General features: G+C 37.6%; 1 protein-coding gene across 41 annotated transcripts in view; it reads left to right on the top strand.

Annotated features, from left to right (window-relative positions):
* The window catches only part of RBFOX1 (RNA binding fox-1 homolog 1), a 1252174-nt gene that overhangs the window by 1102115 nt on the left and 127202 nt on the right, over positions 1-22857 (top strand). For 38 of the 41 annotated variants that reach the window (XM_030482277.1, XM_030482275.1, XM_030482283.1 and 35 more), the window contains one exon: positions 14447-14689. The exons of the other annotated variants lie outside the window; for them this stretch is intronic. In XM_030482277.1, the coding sequence (XP_030338137.1) occupies positions 14447-14689 (243 nt within the window). The remainder of the gene's footprint in view (positions 1-14446; positions 14690-22857) is intronic. 41 annotated transcript variants of the gene reach the window in all.

Genomic DNA, 22857 nt, shown 5'->3' with positions numbered 1-22857 from the left:
GATGTTGCTTTACTCTCAAGGAAATAAGCAACACTTTCAATATACCTGTATCTGCTTCAAGGAAAGTGTCTTTCCTTTGACATAGGCAGAGTTGAGGAGAACATCAGTAATTGACAGTACACGTGATGCTATGAGTTCAGCCATACTGGGTGTGCATTAGTTTGAGGGTGTAATACATACAAAAATTGTCCTATTAAGATATCAGAATATTAAGTAAAAGGAAAAAGCTTCATAAAGTCTCGTATAATCCTTCTTGGCATGGGTATATAAGTAGGTGTTCAGGTTTTTTCCTTTAAATATGCTGATATGATTAAATTTAACTTGACACAAGCGATGTACTATACCACGTGATTGTAATATTTAAAAGAAAAACCACTTTTCTGATTGAATACCTACTAGCTATCAATTTCTGTGTAGCAATATCTAATCTGAATTTGTTTCGCAGCCAGAATGCTAACACATTTGCTGTAGTCTCCATCTCACTAGGTGCACACTCAGCAAATACTGAACTCTTTCAGTACTTTTCAGTATCTTATTTAAGATACTGAAAGCCACTTTTATACTAGGGTTAACACTTTTATACTAGTGTTCTAGTATAAAAGACAGCCAGCTTACTTCACGTGGACTAAAAGCAGTTTTCAGGCTATAACTCTTCTTATAGTCTATGTAGATGCTTATTTTCATTAATTCTGGAGCTTGGATGCTGCGGCTGTTACACATGCTACTGCACTGTATAAACACAAATGCTGCTGGATGTGGTTGCTATAAATTAGCCGTATGCTTCTGGTAAATACGCTGAAGTTTTTCTCCACACTGTTTCAGTTCTGGAAATACCTTTTCTTCCATCAGCCCATCCTCCCTTCCTTACGCACAGGGGCACAAAATAAAAGTGTAAACTGAGAAAGATCATTTGTGCTCAGTCCCACAATCTATAGTTGTCAAAAATAATATATTGGTAGAGCAATGTTTTTTAAACTTACCAGAGTTAAGCACCTATGGCATGTGGGAGAGGCCAGCATTACAGCAAGATTTGCTACCATATGTGTATGCTCAGTCATGTGAAGAAGGGCTAGTAAGAAATTAACTCTCCAAAGAAGATGCGCAGGGAGAAGCAATACAGTTCTGCAGATTTGAGAGCAATTTTAGTCCCTATTCTACAGATGGGGAAATTAAAATACAAAGACAAATTGGCCATTTCTTCCGTAGTGACAGAAGCATTTTAGAGATTTAACAAAGCAGAACTTACCAATCAGTATAGTCAGGGAAAGTCTTTCCACTGCTATAGGAACCATTAAAGGATTTCGTTAATTTTCTTTATAACTGCAGATTCATTGCAGCGCTCTAGTAACAGTTTTTTGTTTATTTCCAGGCAGTTGTGACATTCAGCAGTGTTTAGGAATAGATTTTGTATTGCATAGGCAAATCTTACCACCATTTTTCTCTCACTGGTGAGAAGAGCTTTACCTTTCTTCAGTGTCATGGTTTAGTTTGCTAAAGACAAATGTTGGAGTAAACAGCAACTGGTTAATGTTAAAACAGCATCTTACCATGAACATTAACTGAAGCACACAAATGATCTCAACGATAAACAAGCAGAGCAAAGTATAGCTCGGGCAGGAAGCCAACCTGTCTGTTCCTTGTGCCCAATGATATTTTGATAGTCATTTTAATCTGAGAAGTAAATAACATTAGAGATCATGTTCCATCATTTCATTTCAGTGCCAAAAACTGAATGCTGCTTTAACTGATGTTAAACAAGATGGTATTGCTGTGTTAGTTGCTCAGGTCATCTATGTTCCATCATAAATAACAATGATGGAAATTTCTAAATTAAACAGAGATGGGAAATGGGCATTGTCTTAAAGCAGTGGTAAAATAGTGAATTTCTAGATTCTTTGTAATTTTTTCTGAAAATTTGCAGAAGAGAAACAGCAGAATGGTAAATTTCTTGACTATAAAGCTCCGATGAAATAACTTCATTTTAATCACAAGTTTATGGGCATGAGGATCACAATTTTTGTTTCTTGGAACTGCTAAGTAGGATTTGTGGATATATTGAATTCATAATTACTTGCCAAATTGGTTCAAAATATTGAGGTCGGACATAAAAAGCCAAAAATTCTACCTGCTGAAAAGTTACAGGTAAAATAATAGATGCAGTTTGCACCTACATTTGGATGTTATTGCATGTGATCTCCATAAGCAATATACACATTGGTTGGCTAGTTGGGTTTGGTTTGGGGCTTTTTTTGTTTGTTTGGGTGGGTGGGGTTTCTTTGGTTGGTTGATTTTGGGTTTGGGTTGTGGTTTGCTTTTTTTTTTTTTTTTTTGTGGGGAAAAAGGTAATAGAATTTCATTTGCAATTTAAAAGATGTATAGTTTATGGACAATCTGCTTCTAAGGGTAAATAGCAAGGCACTTGCTATTTAATATAGATTACATTTCTATGGTTTAATACCTTTATTATATACAGACTAAAACTGAAAGGCGTTCAGTGAATGTGCAATGAACTTCATTCTCTCAAACTGTTACTCCATAATGCCCATGGTGAAGAACTGAACTGCTTAAGGATTCTGATTCCTCAGTCCTGAGGTTTATCAAGATGTCCCTGGACTGAGGCTCCATAGTTTAGTGTTACTGCAGATTGTCTGAGGGTATCATGCTCCAACTTGTTGACCAATGTGAGACGCTAATATTTAACCTACTGCTGATCATGAGCCAGACATTAAACCATTGATGGAGCCTGGCAGTCCAGCCCGCCCTTCCTCACCTCTCAACCAGGAATGCTGTGGGACACAACATTAAAAGCTTTATTGAAGTCAAGGTAAATTCTGTCTGGTGCTTTAACTCTGTCTATGTAGCTAGTTGGTTTTGTTTTTTAAAAGCAACCAGGTTGATCAAGCCCTATTTTCCCCTGAAAAATCTATGTTGACCATTTCAAATTATGTAAATCTCCGTGTACTTGGAAATGGATTCCAGAAGTATGTGCTCTATGGTCTTTCCAGGGCCTGGAATGAAGCTGAGTGGTCAGTAGTTCCTTGAATCACCTTCCTTGCTTTTCTAAAAGACAGGAGTAATGTTAGCTTTTTAGTCATCTGGCCTTCCCCTATCAGCATAATTCTTCATGATGTTTTAGGCATTGGCCTGTGATCACAGTGATCTACTCCTTCCACACATTCTGTTGAATGCCTTAAGGCTTCAAGTATGTAAATACACCCAGCTTCACTAAGTAATTCCTAATCTGTTGCATCTCCATTGTTCAATGTCCCTCTCTTTCACTACTCATATTGGCCTTGTATTGGGTGCAATGGTTTAGACTTTACCTAAAACAAAAAAGACATGACTTTTTCATCACAAGGCTGTCTCCTCCCTGCATCAACGTTTTCCTTGAACTGTCTTTTGCAAAAAGCAGACCTGGTATGTAGAATCCTTTCCTGTCACCTTTACTGTCTTCACTAGTCTGAGTTCCAGCTAGGCTGGACCAAAAAACATTCCCGATTTTGTCCTCAAGTACCTGAGCAATACTTCTATGCTCCTCTTCTGTTGCCAAGCCTTGATTCCATTGTTTGTATGCTCTCTTTTTGTGTGTGTCTTCATTGTGAAGCTTTCCGCTTAACCATGTGTGCCTTCTGCTAAGTATCTTTCTTAATGGGTGATTTGTTCCTACACTCTGAATTTCTCTTTAAACAATCAGTTAGCTACCTTGGACAGTTTCCTGTCATGGGTGAACCTCAGGGATTCCTAACAATTCCCTGAATAAGCTGAAGTCTTTTCCTGAAGCCCAGCTTTCTAAGTCTGCTGCTTATCTTCCTCCAAATTCCCAAACTCAATTGTGTCATTGTCTTTATGGAGCTTACTGCACAAATCAAACTCTTAAATTTACCTGGTTTAAACAAAGTAAAACAAAGCAACTCCCATTCGTTCATTTGAGACACTTTTACAGTAATCATTATTGCTTAACCTGGCTGATTCAAGTGAACTGGCTTCCAAAGCAGTCCTCAATGCTTCAATGTTTGCAAACAAAGGAGGTATGATCTTCAGTCAGCTTTGCTGCTTTAGACAACTTATGGCATTACATTTTCATTTCCCTTTACTAGGTGACTATGTTCCTTGTTTTATTTCAGTAATGATCCTCCCATTTATGATATTGAAACTTGGACCTGCTTCACATGTAATGGATGAACTGTGGTTATTGTTGTATTGCCTTAGAAAATGATTCAGCATGAGGGATTACGAAGAGCAACGTACCCCTTCTTTTCTGAGGCTCAGTCACAGCTCATCAGTGAAAGACTGTGTCCCTGGTTAGAAGAGGTCGTTCAAAGAGATGACATGCTAGTTTGCACTCTCATAACTGCTGCTGCCCCTCAGTCTTCTTGTGTAACATAGCTCGCTCTGTCCCTGTAGCCTTGTTTTGCTGCAAATCTGAATACCCAGAGCAAGCTGCATCTTGATACAGTACCTTCAGTGATGCTTCCGTGAAGCAGCCAAAAGTCTGCTGGGCTGAACAGTGGAACACTGCCTGTTCACAGTTCTGTTTTCCTGGTTCTCTGTATGTAATACTTGTGACATGCATCACTTATTCTGCCTAGTTTGTTTTTGTGTTGGTTTTTTTTTTTTTAATATAACATCATTTGTTTGTACATAAAAAATAACTAATTATAATGTTTGTATATAAAAAATAACTAATAATAACCTGAAGTGGTGATACAGTTTCTCCAGAGCTAATGGCCTTCAAACATGTTGTCTCTGCGCATGACTATAGGTTCACCACTTCCCGTGACTAACAAAGCTGGTAAATACATTGCTGTATTTTTATGGTATGTCCATTAGGAAACCAACTGAAAAAGAAGTTAATTTAATGTAGCCTGGATGAGATAGCATCTGTAAATTGGGAAATACTTTGTGTAACTGTTAGCCTCAGCTAGATTAAATTGTCTGATTTAGATGGATGTAAAAAACACAGCTGCATCTAATCCCAGTCTCCTGAGAAATTCAGTTAGGGTTTGGGGTTTTTTTGTGTGTAAATTGCAATTGAGATGTTGAATTCTACTTACAATAAATCTTAAATGAATTATTTTAGCTATGTTACAAGAATTTCTCAGGTTTCTAGAAATTACCTGTTGAAAACCATACACCTGCAGCTGGATTTAATTGCTATCAGTTCCCCCCTGCAGACTCTAACCTTTTGCAGTGTTCAATCCTTGACTAATAAGGTGGGATTTAGAGATGGTTTTTGACTCAAATTCTGGAAATACTTGTGTGTAAGTTACAAGGTAGGAATAGTCTCAGTGGAGTCCAGAAGAAAGGCTTACAAAGCAGGGTTGTGTCAAGACCAGCATGGTTTGTCACCTGGGCTGGCTTTGCAGAAGCGCTAATACCTCCTTGTAGAAAAGTCTGGCCAACGCATCTGCTGCTTTCTACTGCTTGAGCTATGGATAATATTTTTGTTCGTAGTTATAAAAGAAGCCCCAGCAGTTCTTGCTTTGCAGACATGCAGGCTGCATAGTTTGTAGTCCATGTTTTCTTTCCTCTCATGCACATCAGTTGCGGTGGCTGTGAGGTCCATGTGAGCTAGATGATAAGAACGGATTGATGTTTTTACTGGTTCCTGTAAAGGCTTGTAATTTACATCTGTGTTTGTTGCCTTCATTCTTGCAAATTGAAGGCTTAAAATTAGTAAGAAATGGTTTCTCAGGACAGAATCTTTTGTGTCAGTATAGCATAATAGTGCCTGCTGCTTTGTCTTTTTTCTTCAACTGCCATTGTTTCTTCGGAGCATTAATGTCTCACTTCTCTTATTACAGTTGCTTATGAACTGATCTGGGAACTGATCCAGCTTTAAAATCCCATATCTTTAATCAGTATTGCAGTACCAAAAAAAAAAAGCCCCTTGCTTTTTCAACCCCTTTCTTGTAGAAGTGGACATACTAGCTTTACTACAATACAGCTTTAGGAGGTGGCGGTGATTTTCAATTAATTAATATATGAAATAGAATAAAATTTCATTTTAGTAGAAAAATTGCAGGTAAAGTTAGAGATCTTACATGCCTGGAGTAGTTACTGGTTTAGAGATGATGTAGAAGGCAGAGAAAAATATTCCTTTCTATGGAGATGGAGTTGTCAAGGCAATATTGCTCTACTATGATGAAAATGGTGGCAGTTTGGAGAAAATTAAGACATGTCAATGTTCACAACATTAATTTGTAATGTTTGTGAAACTGTGCTTGTCTTGCATGCACTATAGTGATTGCCACTTCCATACTGCTCTGGCTGTGGATTGAACAAATGTAAATATATTATTCTAAGAAAGCATTCCACATCCATCTCAAAGAACCAAGATACCATCTCTGAAGAAGAGAAAGCAGGCTAGAAGTTGTAGCTGATCTTTTCCTTGTCAGTAAATCGTGTATAAGGAAGTCATCATATAGGATAAAAGTATAAAATCCATTTTGAAGTTTTGCTGCTGTTGTGCTATGATATAGCACTACATATATATGTATATATATTTTCTGCTACGAAACCACGTGGAGTTGCAGAATAATTGAGGTTGGACAGGAACTTCAAACGCCATCTGATCCCAATATCCTTTTTTAGTCAGGGGTAGCTACACAAGATTGTAGCTTCTCTAGTTGAGTTTTGAAAATCTCCCAAGATGCCACAGCCATTCTGAGCAGCAAGTTCCTGTGCTGAGCTTCCCTCATTATTTTATTCTTTATAGCCAACCAGAATGTAGCTTTCTGTAAGTTCTGACTATTGCTTCTTGCTCTTCCACTGTGTACCTCTGAGAAAGGTCTGGTTCTGTCTCTGTAACCATCCTCCAAGTTGGTGGAGATGCAACAGAGTTGTCTATTAGCCCTCTGTTCTGCAGGCTGTGCTAAACCAGCTTCCACAGCCTCTCCTCATATGCCGTGTACTCCAGCTCTCTGGATGTCTTAGCAACAGATCCACTGAACTCTCCAGTTTGCAAATGTTTCTCCTGTCCTGTAGGACTCCAGGCTGGACACTGTTCCAGTGCTTTCTCACAAGTGCTGTGCAGGGAGGAGTTATCTTTCCTCAGCTCACTGACTACACTTGTGCTAATGCAGCTCACGCTGCAGTTACCCTTTGTTGCCTCAAAGGCAGACTGCTGATGACTTACTGTCCTCCAGGACTCTCACAGATCCTTTTCTGTAGAGCTGCTCCCTTACCAGTCAGTCCACAGCCTGTACCCATGCATGGGGTTATTCTGTCCCAAGAGCAGGACTTATATCAACTTCTTGTCAGCCCATTTCTCTAGCTTCTCAGGACCCCTATAACTGTTCCCCTCATTTGCTGGTATGTGTGAACTTGCATTTTGGCACTTCATACATGTCCTTTATGAAGGTGTTCAGCAGTTTTTGCCCTGGTCTTGATGGCCAAGGGATGGCACTCAGTTGACTGACAGTTAGACCTCTGAATGTTGACTGCTACTCTCTTCAAAGGTCAGCACTCCAGGCAGCTTTTTATGCACCTTGTGTATGTTGACAGTCCAATCATCTCCTCCCCTCCTTCTGTTTGGGTGTGAGGATGCTGCATCTTCTTCTTCAGGATGCTCCAGTAAAGGTGTAAAATAAGGTTAGGTGCACTTTCCTATATTGACTTGTGGGAAAGGACAAGCTCCTTTTATACCTTTCTTTTAAAATGTTTTAAGAGTCAATTCTCATTATGAAAATTAATTGTAGGCACACTTGCTGAATGCTGCATATTCATAGAATCACAGAATCACAGAATGGTTTGGGTTGGAAGGGATCTTGAAGGTCATCCAGTTCCAACCCCCTGCCATGGGCATGGACACCTTCCACTAGACCAGGTTGCTTAAAGCCTTGTCCAACCTGGCCTTGAACAGTTCTAGGGATGGGACATATAACAAGATTCTCTTGCAATATGGGTCTTCAGGCAATTTTGGTGACTCATGTTTTCAAAATGTGATGGAAAAACCTTTCCATGTATTTAGAAAAGTAAAATACCGGTTGATGGAATAGAAGATTGAGCTGCAGTTGAGACGACCATTATAAAATACTTAAGAGTCAGAGCTGGAAAAAGTGTGGGACAGGCAGGAATCTTAAGTTTAAAAAGAAAAAGGGCAATTTGGGTGGTAATGTGGAAGCAAAACAAAGCAGTGTGACAGAGTTATGTCCATTTGGGCCATTGGAAATAGCAGGAGAAAGAATTGTCATGTATGACAAGGAAAGCTAGGGTAATAAATCACAGCATCATGAAAGTGTTAGAAAGTTTCAGCAGTGACAACTGAAAAGAATGAAGGTGTTAGAGGGAATGCTTTCTTTGAATGTATCTGTAAATCCATAACACTCTGTGGTCATGAATGTGGGCAGGAATTCAGACTAGGACCTAGGTTTGGTAAAGTTATTTGTCTCCTTCTGTTAAATATAAGTAAACGTATATAACCTTCCTACTTTGCAAGGTGTTGTAATGTTTCATTAGTTAGTCTGTTCCATACTTCAGGCACTGACTCAAAACGAACATTTAATTTTCAAATGTATATGTAGCAGTAGCAAAAGCAAAGGCTTTTACTGGAATACAATATATGTGAAAAGGACCGAAAGAAGTAAATGTTTCCTTGTAATGGGAGTAAAGGGATGGCATTTTCTTGTAAAGCTTACTACTAGCTTTTTCCCCTATGCTTTCTGAAGAAACAATTATTTTGATTTATCTTTCTTACTTTTGAGGATAACCTTTGGGAGGAGATTGTTTTTTAAATGAAATCTGAGTTTGGCTTTGTACTGAACCTCCCAAAAAAGAGCTATGGCTGGAGAATTCATTTTGTATGATTGCAGAAGCAAATGATCTGAGTCAAGTGGACTGGTCAGATAATTAAGCTACAACAGAGAAAACTCGCAGAGTCAGTCAGTTGTGATTATTGGTCCAGTGTGGTTGGATGTCTGATTCCTTTTGAAAAATCTGAAGTGGCTGTTTTTATTATCATTAATTGGGGAGTGCCAGCAACAAATCTGGAAGAATTACACTGCCACTTTAAAGAAATCCAATAAATTTCAGCTGGAATATAAGTTTAATGATGAATTGATGGCTATTTATCTGCTGTTCTGACCAGCCCTTAGAATTTGAACATTTGCAAGAATAATTCCCATGTTACATGACTGCCCTGTTTCTGAATTTTTGTGTCTGGTCCATGACAGTGTAACAGTCCATGACAGAGTGGCAATAAATGTGTATTCTTAGGTGCTGTTTGTGTCTTCTTAGGTGGTTGGTTTGGGGATTTTTGTTTTGGGGTTTTTTATTTGGGGTTTTTTGTTTGGTTGGTTGGTTTTTGTTTTTTTTTTTTTTTTTTTGTTTAGTTTTGTGTTTTTTTCTTTATGTGATTTAGTGAGAAGTTTAAGCATTTTAAAACTACCTCCAGAGCATCTAGGAAAATTCCTTTAATAATGAAGCATTAAGTTGCTTAAAGTGTCTCATAGAACTAAACCTTGGAAGCATTTCTGAAATATTTCCCTGCTAAGCAAGAGGGATGTCACGATACGAAACAAAAAAGGAAACAATATTTCATTTGTATGGAAGGATAAAGTACATTTAATCTAAACCAGGCGAGTTCAGTATTGATGGTGTACTTATGGAGTTCAGCAATTTTAAAATAGAAATCTTATTGATATTATCTCTACCACATGTCGGATGAATTAATCACATAGAAATGCACACATGTTGCTGTACATCGTAGCTATCAAAAAGCCAAAGCACTGGCTGTTTAGTGGGGGTTGTAACTTTGAATACAGCTATCTTAATTTTAAAACAAAAGTGTTGAGCTTCTGGCATTGTACAGAATAGCATTTCTAATGTTTTTAAACAGCTATTAATGTAGTCAAGCTGTGTTTTTTCTTCTTCTGTGTGTAATCATCTGCTCAGTGGTGCACTCTATAACTAGTAGCAGGAGACAGAGGAGTGGCCTGCTGTGATTGATGGGGCGAGGCCCAGCAAACTGAAAGAGTCCCATCTGGATTAGGTTTTGGGAGCAGTCAGATGTTGAGAGGGAGGTCAGTAAGCCTTGCATTAGCTCCCCCTCCTTCAACACCCCTATCATCCACACTCAGGCACACATTACATTGCTCACACGCCCTCATCCATAATTGAGGCTTGCTTTGGGCAGATGCTGTATGGCTTGGGACTAGAGCAGCTCCTAAGTTTATGGAGAATAAAGGGAGCAGGATGGTACAGCAGGTATTTTCACTTTTATTTTCACTTGAAACTCGTGATTTTAGTCAAGCCAGGGCATTTCTTATAACCAGCTGCACCACTGCATGCAAGACTTCTAATACATGTTTTATTGCTTAAGTCTGAAGGAGGGCAAACTACGGCGGTGATTATGTATCTGCTATGCTTGATATATCTAACGGAGCCGTTCTTATAAGCAGCAGGTTTACAGAGCAGTGTTGCATTTTTCTTCTTTGTTTCCATGCCCTGAGGATATGATGCAGTTTGGCTCATTTAACTACACTATGAGAGGCTTTCTCTAAATGTGAAATATCTCTTGCCAAAGAAACGAAATGCACCAAACAGAAAATAGAGTGAAACAAACAATAAACAGTTAGTTAGACTTCAAAATGCAGGCAAGCAGAAAGGTTTTCATTGAATAGATTTTTATGCTGCAAATGTGTTTTTAAGAAGGAACACTGCATAAGTAATGTTTTCTGTGCTCTGTCTTTTGTGTACAAATATAACAAGCTTGCTTTATTATGTTTTGACACTTTTCATGCGTTTCTTAATTATGAAATCCTTTCAGAGCAGAAGATGCTGAAAAGGCATGTTGAGATCTGGGATACTAGGAGCATTTTAAATTCTAAGCTTTTCTTCAAATAAAGTAATATATATGTAATAGGAGCAACTTCACTTACCTACATCATTGGAATGCTTGCTTTTTTTGTTCTTTAGAGTTCAACATTTAACCAGAAAGCAATAAATCTGATTTTATACACTGCCACGTAAAGCGTATTTTTCGGTTGAAATGTGGTTTTCATTAAAGCTCAGGCCAGAACATTTAGCAGAGCCTGACTGTCTGCCATCCTTTGTTCTTCTTTCTATTGCCAACAACTACTTTTTTTTAAAAAAGTGCACAAAGTGAGCATTAAGGGGTCATTTAATCTTAAAGATACTTGGAACTGAGTCTGAAGGGACAACTTCTGTTTAGCCTCTCATGCCTAGGTTGTATTAAGCAATGTCTGTGTACTGTCACCCGCCGTTTGGAGATTACTCTGATACCTGAGTTCATAGGCTAATTTAGCCTCAATATCTCCTGTTGATTTCAGGGCCATTCGGTATTTTCATTTTAATGCATTCGATCTATCATTCCATTTATTTGTTTAAGTTCACTGAATTTTAAAAAGCACAACAAAGGGACATTTTAAGTGATTGTATTTAAAGAATTTTTGGTTCTTTAAAATCTACTCAAATGTATCTGACGGTTGTGTAGTCTGGGGTTTCCATCAACCACATGTATATACAAATGCGTATATAGCTGACACTGCATCGTTCTTGGTAAAAAGTCATATTCTCAACAATAAGCTATTGGCTTGATACCCATGTAAGTAGTAGAGAACATGTTTATATCTACATGCTTTTATACTACATTGAAATACTGTATTGAATTAATTGTGAATCATAAATTCACACGGATTTTTAGAGGCAAAGAAAGGCTACAGTAGATGCTGATTTTAAGAGATGAACAACTCAGATTTATTGTTATCATTTTAAACTTCAGGCCCACAGTAGAGTGTGCAAGTATAATTTCGTGTTTCCATCCTTCCCCCCGCCCCCCAAAAAACCTTCAATTTAATGACCATGCAATGCAAGTAGAAATCTTGCGTGCCAGTTTTCTACTCTTAAGAATGGTGAGGTTGATGTGCTTGTTTAATGGCAAGGCTGTAAATCCCTGGGTACCTAGAAGTTGCATATATATAAAACAAACAAGCAAACAAGACCAAACCAAAATCCAAACAAAACCAAACCAACCCCTGACCCTTCATTGTTGACTTAATAGTGAGATCTCAGGTATAAATAAGTAATCCAGACCTCAGCTTAACAAGTCTAATGAAAGAGGCAGGAGAGTCTCAGCACTGTGAAGGTGCTGGAATTGCCAGCACAGTTTGCCCTTTTATGATATATCTAAAAAGTGGTTTGAAGTGTGCTGGTAAAAGTAATATAGAAGTTCAACCCTCTTAATTAAATATTAGCTGTAATTAGCACTGAGTGTGAATGCTTTGAATATTAATTAGGGTCTCATGGAACTGCTGTCAAGGTTAATGAGAAACAGTAGGGGGTCTTGGCAACATCTGGTTTAGGACTTGAGTAGTATAAAAACCTTTAGAATCAAATGCACCTGGACATTAGCCCTTGGTCCCTTTGTTGCCATTATTGTTCTTTTTCAACAGCTGCTGACTCTAATGCCATGTTTAGCATTTGACATGAAGGGATAGCTTAAGGACCAGCTATCAGCTGGTAATCAGCTACCGTGTTTCAAAGCCAGCACAGTGAAAATGCTTATATAGGCAGAAGTTTAGTTTGCTGTTGTTCATTCTTACCACTTGCTAAAGTCCTTCCTGAAACAGTTGATTAAAAAATTTAAGGTCACCCGCCTTCTCCACAAGTTTTAAAAATACTTCTTTAACATTTAATAAATGTCTGTGGTGTAATCCAGTCATTGCTGGGTTTAACTTCATCTGGATTTTTTTTTTTTTTTTTTTAATAATGCACATGTTAGGTAAAAGAAAGAAGAAAAGGGAGCTTGCCGTTTTAACGTAAGGGGGTTTAAGTATACCTTTACAAGAGTTTTTAACCTCCCCTGAAAGCTGAAAAGGGCCATTTTCAGTGCAGCATTAACCTTGGAATGCTTGTAGATGTATGCAAATGAACCTTAGTGACTTAACCGTATGAAGGAGGTAAATGTCACCGTTTTCTTTTTAAAGATGGTTGAATAAAGCACAATAAACTACTTGCTCAAGACCAAACACTGAAATAGTAGCAAAGATGGGAATAAAATTAGAGAGGGTTTTATTGCTGAGATAAAGTTTTAATTTTTTAGGACACACTAAATGCCTTTTACAAAGGAAAATTTATTTTTCCCATCTAAACCTGCCATGTACAAAGGCTTATTCCTGTGCTGTGATTCTGCGAATTCTTAAAAGCTCTTGAGTTTAGGACCAGTCAGGTCAGAGAACTGATGTCTGAATTACTTGAAATTGACTGGAAATGTCCTTTAGTATGAAACATAAAAGAATGTCTTTTATTTATCCAGCTTATTTTGAAATGAGGAAATCAAGGTCTGATGAGTACAAATAAGCAAAATCCTTACAGTAGTCCTGTGCAAGTACTTGTACATGCTTTGGTGGAATAATAAATTTTGAAATAATTTTGAAATCATTTTGAAAAATAATTGAACTTTTACTCAAATATTCATTTTTATATTGCTTGATATTTAGAGGGATAATTTTATCTTGTATATCAACTCGTCTGAGTTTTGGGTGGTCCCTGTATTAATGGCCTCTAATTCTATGTCATCTACAGCATCATGTTTTAGACATCTTTTATACAGGTTCTGAAAGACTGTTGTATACATTTCTTCCACTAGAGTTATTACTATGTGGTATGAGCAGAGCATTGAATCAGAAGTCACTGACTGATAAATGAACATGCTCAACTATCCATCAGACAGAAAGATGGATCTACCTAGAAAAAGATGAGGGCATTTCTTTTTAATTATACTATGGAAATGAAATACAATTGTCTTCATATTTGAAGTTTTTAAATCTATTTCTTTTGACAGCCTGCAACATAGAATTTGTCTTTTATTTTAAGATTTTAAATTGATGCATTTTTAGATTCAAATGTTTAATAGTTTGATTGGATCTCATTTTTTTTCATTTGTAGCATGCAGTTGCTCAATACAGTGTACATCAGAGTATTTCTAAATATCTCATAGAACATTATTTCAGATAAATATTTTCAGTATACAGTTATGTTAACAGTATACACCCAAATCCTGCTCTATGTGTAGATTGCATGTATTGTGTTCTGCAGATGGTAAGTCAGGATGGATCACAGACCATGGGCTAGCCTTGTCAGAGCCCTGCATTTGGCAGTTGTGCTCAGTATCCTCTGGAATAAGCTGAGCTTTGTCCCTCTTCATTGTCTGAGTTGAGGCATTGACCTTTCTCAGTTAAAGAATAGTCTACAATTATACAGAGAACAGCAGATTTGTTTGTCTAAGTATAATGAGATTTAATAGCGTTAGCAAAATGGATTTAATTCAGATAAGAAATTGTCTCTTCAAGAAACAACCATTGTGCCCTTTTCAGGCCAGCAATCTTAACACTACCATCACTTTCTGTGTTACATGTGCAGGATCATCGCTTATTTTATCTCACACCACATTTCTTCTGCCTTTTTTTTCCTTTGATTTTTGCAGGGTAATCAGGAAGCTACAGCACCTCCTGACACAATGGCACAGCCTTATGCCTCAGCCCAGTTTGCGCCACCTCAGAATGGTATCCCTGCAGAATACACAGCCCCACATCCTCATCCAGCTCCAGACTACACAGGCCAAACCACTGTTCCAGAGCACACGTTAAATATGTACCCTCCTGCTCAGACACACTCTGAACAGAGTGCAGCTGACACAAATGCACAAACTGTCTCCGGCACAGCCACAGTAAGTCAAGGTTATAGCTATTTCTAAAGCAGTATGTTTCCACTTAGAATTGTTTTTATTGATAACATTAATTCTTACGTTACACTTAACAGTTTTGCACTTCATTTGTATTAGGCTTACTCGCCATTTCAAGGTTGAAAATTGGTCGAAGTTTATCATTGAACTTGGAGAGTATAGTTTCGCTGGTTTTGGAGCCTCTTAGGAAGCATGGGAGCTTTGTAGAGTCTGTAGTTTCTTTCTCTACGGTATTAGATGAAATGATTAATAGCAAGCCTATGGATCATATAATAAAATTTGACTAAGTCCAATATGGAAAAAATTTGCAAAAGAGTGTTTGTAAGCGTTCATTTGGAAAACACACACACCCCCCCAAACCAGACTAATTTTGATATTTTTAATGACCTCTGTATTCTTGAGACTTATGAGTAGTTTCTCATAGAAATGTCTACTTAAAGGTATTGTACTAAAATTATTTGTGGAACTGCGTGAATGAGCATTGTGAAGAGCATGTCTGTAATACTGTATTTTCTAGAGAGCTTGTTTGTGCAGCCATTACCCAAGTTGTGTATGGATCTGTGCTCAACAGAGCAGAAATGATAGACTTTCCTTGTATTTGATTTGTATGTGAAGTTCTGAAGTGTCATGAATTATGCAAGAGACTCCTTGGATGGCCCTACCTTGTAATTTAAGTCAGACATTTCACACATTGATAGTTTAGTGCTTCTGTCTTAATTCTACATTGGAACCAAATATATCAGTGCCAACAGCTGGCAGCTTTCTGAGCCGTCACCACCTGCATTACATGTGTAGGGTCTAGCACAGAACATACAGCACCCTGCAATTTGAGCATGTGCTTGGACATCTCTACTAGCTGTCCACAGCCTTGCCACAGCCATGCTCCATTCCTCATCTTGCCTCCCCTTCCTCCCTTGAAATATCTCAACCTAAAAAGTTTCATGCATTAGGGCAAGAGGAAGGGGAAGGCATGTTCCCTTAAATCAGTTGTTCTGAAGATCTATGTTTATTGCCATGTCACTAATTTTTTTATATGGGCATGAACAAGAAAGAAAAGCAATAGCAAAAGCAGAAAAGAATATTCCTTGCTATTATCATGGAGATGTACTTGTAAAGTAATGACACAGTTTCATGGTTTATTCAGTAAAATGTTTCAGTCTTTCTGACTTGATAATTTTTTATTACTCCGATTGTCCCTTTGCTCTAATATGAGAAAATTTAGTTTGAAGAGCATCCTGTTTATTTATATCTCATAGCATTCTTTACAGTATCCCCTCTTATTCATCTCTTTGCTAAGGTAACTTCCTGGTTCATTCCAGCCTTTTAGGTTTTCTTCCATAATAATTTTTGATTGTTGTCAAACTCCTGCTATTCCACTGTCATTGGTTCTGAGGAAGAACTCTAAGCTGAATAGATACTCAAGAAGAGATTGGATATTGACTAAAAATTGTGTTTCTTACTGTCCAAATATCATTCTTTTTCTATTCTACTATTTTGCTTGCTCTTGTGACCACTGCTGTGCACTGAACAGCACGCTGTGATGCCCAGCTCAGCCTTTTCAATTTTTGAAGCTATTGGTCTGTTTATCCATTTGCTGTTCAGTTCTGAAGTAAAAAGCTGTCAGTGCTAAAATCAATGGTAAAACACCTGTCAACGCGAGTGGGACAGGAATTCATCCCTCATCATTTATTGCTTTCAATTTATTGTGTTTCCTCACCCCTTTTGGATTTTTCAGTTTGGAGAAATGTTCATTTCTTTATCAGAAAAGTCAGGTATGTGTTTTTCCAACATTTTCCATGACAAAGGCAGATGTAAAGACATAATTTGGATTATCTTGAATCATCTTCAAGTGCTCTGTTCAATGCCAGCTCTAGCAAATAGAATGATTCCCTTGGAAGCTTCCTGCTTCTGATATACAAATATAAAAATACTTATTTTCATATCCTTTGCTGTGTGCTTTTCTTTCCTTTTGGCCTGCCTGTTACCCAACTTATATTTTACCTGTCATACACTCTCTCCTTTCTGGTTCCACTTGGAGTCAATTTCCATCCTCTAAAGGATAACACTTCAATTCCACTAACATTTTTGTATTTGGGGAATATACTTTAGTTATTTACTCTTTTATTGTGGATCCTTCTCCTGCCTTCCTGTTTCCTTGCTTACAGAGGAACACACATAACTTTTTAAAGTAGCTCCCATGCTGTTTATAGAGAATTAGAATTCTTTACTTTTGACTTTAGGGTATTTTTGAGAAAGTTTTGTTTTGTTTTTTATGAAGATACTTTTTCTAAATTGCAGTTTTATATTGGAAGTTGTGGATACTTTCCCTTTCTGGAGAATAATGCATTGAGAATACAAGTTTACAGGAAGTGTATCTCTATGGATCTCCTTTGTTCAATGTAGCCTTGACATTTAACATTTCTCACTAGTTAGTTTTACAAATTTACAGTCAGATACTGTTTGCACATTTTAATTATGGGTGCCTAGATCTAAAGTCTGTTATGCTGTGTCTCATTAGTATTGCACTTAACACACTGTAGAGACATTTTAGATAGGTATATGCAGATGGATCTCAGGTAGATTTGACATGGGCTTTGTAATATTATGAGGGTCCAGCTGTGTACATCTCTGTAGGTTTAATAACATAGGTTTTTATTATGAAATAGAGCTTCAGTAGCACTGTGTCGACACTGTAACTGTGTATAGTCTTTAGCATTGAAGGAGCATGTTTCTCTCAAGTTCCTGCTAGCTTTGAAAATAGTTGGTTTCCAGTCTTACAAAATTTTAAGTGGAATTGATGTGGGGACGTAGTGGCATTTGTTTGGTAGGTGCCAATAATTTTACAGTTTCAGTAAGCTGTATTACATGCATTTAAAAGAATAATCAATTGATCAGTAATTCACGAAAGAATACTGTTGTGAATAACGTAGATTAGACAAGCTTTGGAGGCCAGATCAATTTTTTAAATTTTCTTATTCACATGCATATTTATATACATGTGAAGCTGGATATACCTTTAAAAATTGATCTTGAATTTTTGAAATATGAAACTAATAAACTACAGGGCAATTACCTAATTTGTAGAACTACTACCAGAAATTACTTAAACTCATTCATGAAGGTCTTAATCCACGCTGAGGCTAGACACATACCCTGGCTTTCTCTGTGTCCCCCAGTTTCTTTCTTCTTGTCTGAAAGAATCATACACTGAAGCTAGAGCTCACGTTGAGTCTAGTGCAGCCAAAACCCTAGTAAAAATACAAATAATAAAGATAAAAATCAAATGATCCCATGTAAATTCTTGAGTCCTTTACTACAACACAGACTGTGGTTATGGTGCAGCTGGAGCCACCGTGAGTATTCCCATTTGCTGCAAATTGAACAAGATTCCAATCATCAGTTTTATTACAGGATTGCTATTTTGTGCACAGTAGAGTGCTATTAATATAGAGAGTCTATAGACTTGATTTCCTTATGAGTAGAATCTGTAGGCTCTAGTAGAGGTTTCCTGTGTTGCCTTTGGTCATTCAGAGTCTTTCAAAACTGGTGTAAAGTAAACTTCCAAGCCGAAAAGACAGTGCTTGAATCAGACTTTGAGTTGGTGAGGGACATTAATGAATACAGCCTTACAGAATATACAGTGTTTTCTATAGGCTATGAAAGCAGACAGATCTGATCAGAAAAGAATGCATGCTTTTCTTTGATTCAAACTATATTTTGTTGAGCGCTTAATAGGAAGGGATCCTTTTTTTCCTCTTGGATTTTACTTTTTATAACAAAACATTGCACAAACCCTTTCACGCCTTGAGCTTCTCCAGGGAGCACACATAATGTCTGAATATAATGCTGTGGGTATCTTTTGTCATTTGTAGCACTGACTTTCTGTGGACTTCCAGCTGGCTTGGGCATCTTGATACCGTATGGTCTGAGCAAGTTGAGTATTACAGTCTACCCTGTCAAAAATCATGCCGCTCTCCTTACACTTCTCTCGTGGTTTAATTCCAAAGTTCTTTTCAGTTAGGAAAGAACATTTGCTTGCTTGATTTTGCTCGAATTGACTAACAAGCACTTTGAAAATTGCAATTGAGGAGTACGGAATGTTCTGGTATTTTTAAGGTTTTACTTTTCTGCATTGTATGCTTAACTAATTCAAATATAATTTAATGGACATTCATTTAGCAGTGAAGATGTGGGAATAGAAGTGCTCTTTTACTTGCAAAACGTCTATTTTTTACTGAATTTTTTTAATCTATTATTTTGATAAAATAATGTAAAACAGTATTCTCTTAGGGTACATGTTGGACATAAGAAGTACTTAGATTGTATAGAGATTGCTAACTTTGTATTGTGATGCTATGAAACAGGAGAAAATGTACGGGATGAAAGGGAGGTAAATGTTTAAAGACAGGATGATTTAGCTAAAATAATATAAAATCATCTGTAGGTAATAAAATACTGTCAAAAGTCACTTTGAGTCTTCTCTGAATAATATGGTTTTCATCTTTTTGGATCCATATGTTTGTTGAATCAAGGAAGTAGTCCATCTGAGTATATGCATAATCAATACTCATCCAGTCCTGGGTTATTTAAGTGCTGGTAGGCTTTTGGAGCTGCATAGCATCAAGCATGCTTTTAGTTATTAACAAAAATAGTAAATTGATTCTTTCAAGAGGATGGATCAATGATAAGTGTGTTACAAAGTTATGATAAAAGTACCACGTCTCGTGCTTTTGCAGGGTGGTTTTGAGTGTTATGTTGAATAGTTACATATTTTTAAGTAAGATATTTGATCATTTTATGAAATGTGCAAACACTTTTTACGTATGTGTGTATATATATATGCAAACATGTTGTACGTACATAGTTCTGAGAGTAAATCTTACTCAGTTTTTGCCTATGTTTTTTCATGCACAACTTCTGTTGATACCAGTGGGAGATGAGGATATAAGTACAAAGGACGTTAACTGGGCATATGTAAAAAAGCAGGTAGTAGTAGAGTAAATTTGTTGTTGTGGTTCCTGTTCTGAGTGTATTATAAGAATAATGGAAGTAAATATCATTGCATAGTAAAAACTGAGTTTGTAATAAAGCTCTGTGGCTTTGTGTGTGTATTTGTATAGAAAATATTCTGCTCTAAACTTAATTCTAGTTTTGCGTTAGAGAAAACTAATGAAAAACTCTATAAACTCAAAACAGGTCATTGTGCAGTCTTTCTGCCTTGGGTTTTGACTTCAGATTTCAGGAACAGAAGAGCCTTGAGAAGTTGTGTGCTTGGGTAAGAATCTTCGAGGGAAGATGCACTTTATTTGGAGGAGTTGAGGTGATTCAGTGCATACCACTTTTCTGTCTAAGGTGGTCTGAATCAGTACCCAGCATGACATCAGTGGATGCAGTGCTGCTGGAGTCTTGTAGAAGACGTGTAGTGCAGAGCTGTGGGTTATCTGTGAACGCTGAAAATGAGGTATTTTTCACATAGCTTTGCTGTTATGATGAAATTTCAGCTTGGTTACTACCAAAATTCCACCTGTGGCATCCCCTGAACTTGATACTTTTCCGTGAAAATAACTGGTATATTAGATACTAGATGTCTATTGTTACAGTTGCCCTGATTTAGCTTGGAATCTCTATATTCTTAGAGATTAATGGTTTGCTACTAGATGGTTTATTTTCTTGGTGTTAATTATGTCCAGGTTTGTGAATTCTTTAGTCATGTTGCAGAGGCCACCTCTTCATCCAAGGATTTGGGAAGGCTTAGTGATAGTGTTTACTGAAACATTATTTGGCATGTTGAACTTGGTTGTTTTGGGGAAGATAAAGATATACAACCGTCCTTGTTTGGTTTTTTGTTTTGTTTTGGTTGCTTGTTTGGGGTTTTTTAAATTTATTTTAATTTTTTTTTTCCCCCTTGATACCGATTTCTCTGTTGTGCTTTTTAATTTGGGTAAGAAAACTGACAGTAACAAGCATTTATGGTAAAGTGTTTTGGTGCATTGTTTAAGCCTGCTGGTAGGTAGATTGTTACTACAGTTTTCTGCAGCATATTTCTATTTTTTACTAGCTTTTTCCAGCTCTGTTCTTTATGTGTGTTGTGTATTGGTATAAGTGATTCCCCTTCCCCCACCTTTCTTTTCTCACTAATGATTTGTTGTTCTTCTTCTTTCCTACTGTTTTATTACTGGTCTGTGCATCTCCTGGGTGTGTGGGATACATTAGTTGTTGCAAAAAATTCTGTTCCATGTTAAACATCGGGCTATATCCTGTGTGGTTTACAGGTGTCCCTCAGTAGTTGTCATTGACACAACAGTGTGTTACGGAAGTAGAGATGTTTAAAAGAAAGTTCTGTGAAAGCCATTGGTTCATCATGTAACTGTAGTTGTTCTTGTTAGCCTTCAGATAAACTTCCTTGAAGTCCAACATTCCAGGTCTGTGCATAGTGGGTGGGACACTTTCCAGTGCAGCTGAGCTCATCTGGTGTTATCCTTGTCTCTGAATATTCTGCGTTTGCCTAGTAGGTTTTCATAGTGCACCTGGAACATGGATCCTGGAACTGCCTTTGTGGCTTGGGAAGAAATGGCTAGTTTGCATCTGTGTGTAGTGCTGTGTGGAAAGCATGCAGGGCAGAACAGCAGTGCTGATACCCATGTCTATCATTCCTCTGGACAGCAGCACATGGAGGACTGTTCTCCCCCTGCAGAGGTCTAGGAATTTTTCACCAGGAAGCAGCTGTCTTGCAAGTCAGATTTCCCCTGGATATTTTGTGTTGCCAACTGTTATCAATGACCTGCGTTTTATTCTGTTTCAGTTCCACATTTTCGTCTATAGATGTTTGCCACTGGTATGCTAGATAGTTGATAATACTTTGCAAATTGTTACAGCAGTGTTTATTCATCTAAATCATACCCTGCTGGTGTAGGCTATTGTATCAGCATAGTATGCTGTTAAATTTATACTACTCCACGACAACTGCCTATTGTATTTGGTCCCACCTGCTACTTGAAGAAGATATTTCCAGGAGCTTGTCTCAAGACCCTGAGTGCTTCAGAGCTGCAAAAGCAAGCAACCTGGTCCAGCTCCTACTCTGTAGTGAAGAGATCAAAACTGACATCCCAAATAGATAACATTATGCTGTGCTAGTTTGGTGAGGCCCTGTAATGACTTGTGATCATAGGCATTATTGCTTCTAAGAGGCTTCCTTGCTGAGAGGCCTGCGTGTAAACTTTGTAACTATGCCCCGTGTGTATTTCTCTCTTATGCTAACGAATAGCAGGAGCATATTGCTCACTGTAGCAGCCATATGTGTCAGTGCATGTTCTAAAATGGATTCTTCTCAAGGATGCACAGAACCTTATCCAACTGTTTTCTGTGATACCTTTTATAAAGCTTCTGTTTATGTACTTAGTTGTTTGGCCTGGTAAGAAGATAACCACCCTTTTTCCTTGTATTGCTGAGTTAACTTAGGCTTTGCTCCCAGAAAGTACTTGTCATTCTATGAGCAGGTATCCAGTGTGGTTACGCTGCTAGCTAATTGTGTCACTGCATGCGTATCAGCATGTCTTGTCTTCTTCTGAGATCTCAGTAACTGATCCTTGTGATTTAGGTATCGCCTCAGCTTCTTTTTCCTTTTGATTCTCATGGCAAGAAAGGATTGCAAACGTGATAGTGAAACAAAAGACATAAAAGTAATTATTCGGGGCGGGGGGGGGGAGTGGGTGGGTTGAGATACTGTCATTTAAACTTCCTCTCATGATTTTTGAGTGCTTGAAATGGATGAAGTAATAAAGCTGAAGCTCCTACCTAAAACCACAAAAACCCACCCAAGGATTCAGTAAGCAACTGTGCTCTGTCATCTCTAGTCCTGTTTGCTGAAATAAATTGGCTGAATGCCATTGAATACCCTCTGAATGTTCATTGTGGGGCAGACTAACAGTTCTTACATCTTGGGCAGGTAATTCCAGCCAACTCTAAGGCAGATTTAAAGCACAAAACATTGCAGAAGTCTTTTCAATCACATTGTCAACCAGAGTTATAGTCATGTTACTCTAACTAGAAAAGTTTCTTCTAAAAAGCATTACCGATTAATTTCTGATCTGCCAAGTTTGATGGACCAGTTAACCAATTTAAAATTTTCTTCCTGCTTGGCCCTGAAAGAGTTA

This window comes from Strigops habroptila, chromosome 4 (genome assembly GCF_004027225.2).
Source record: "Strigops habroptila isolate Jane chromosome 4, bStrHab1.2.pri, whole genome shotgun sequence".
NCBI classification, from domain to species: Eukaryota; Metazoa; Chordata; class Aves; order Psittaciformes; family Psittacidae; genus Strigops; species Strigops habroptila.
This window is presented reverse-complemented; position numbering and strand designations above follow the sequence as displayed.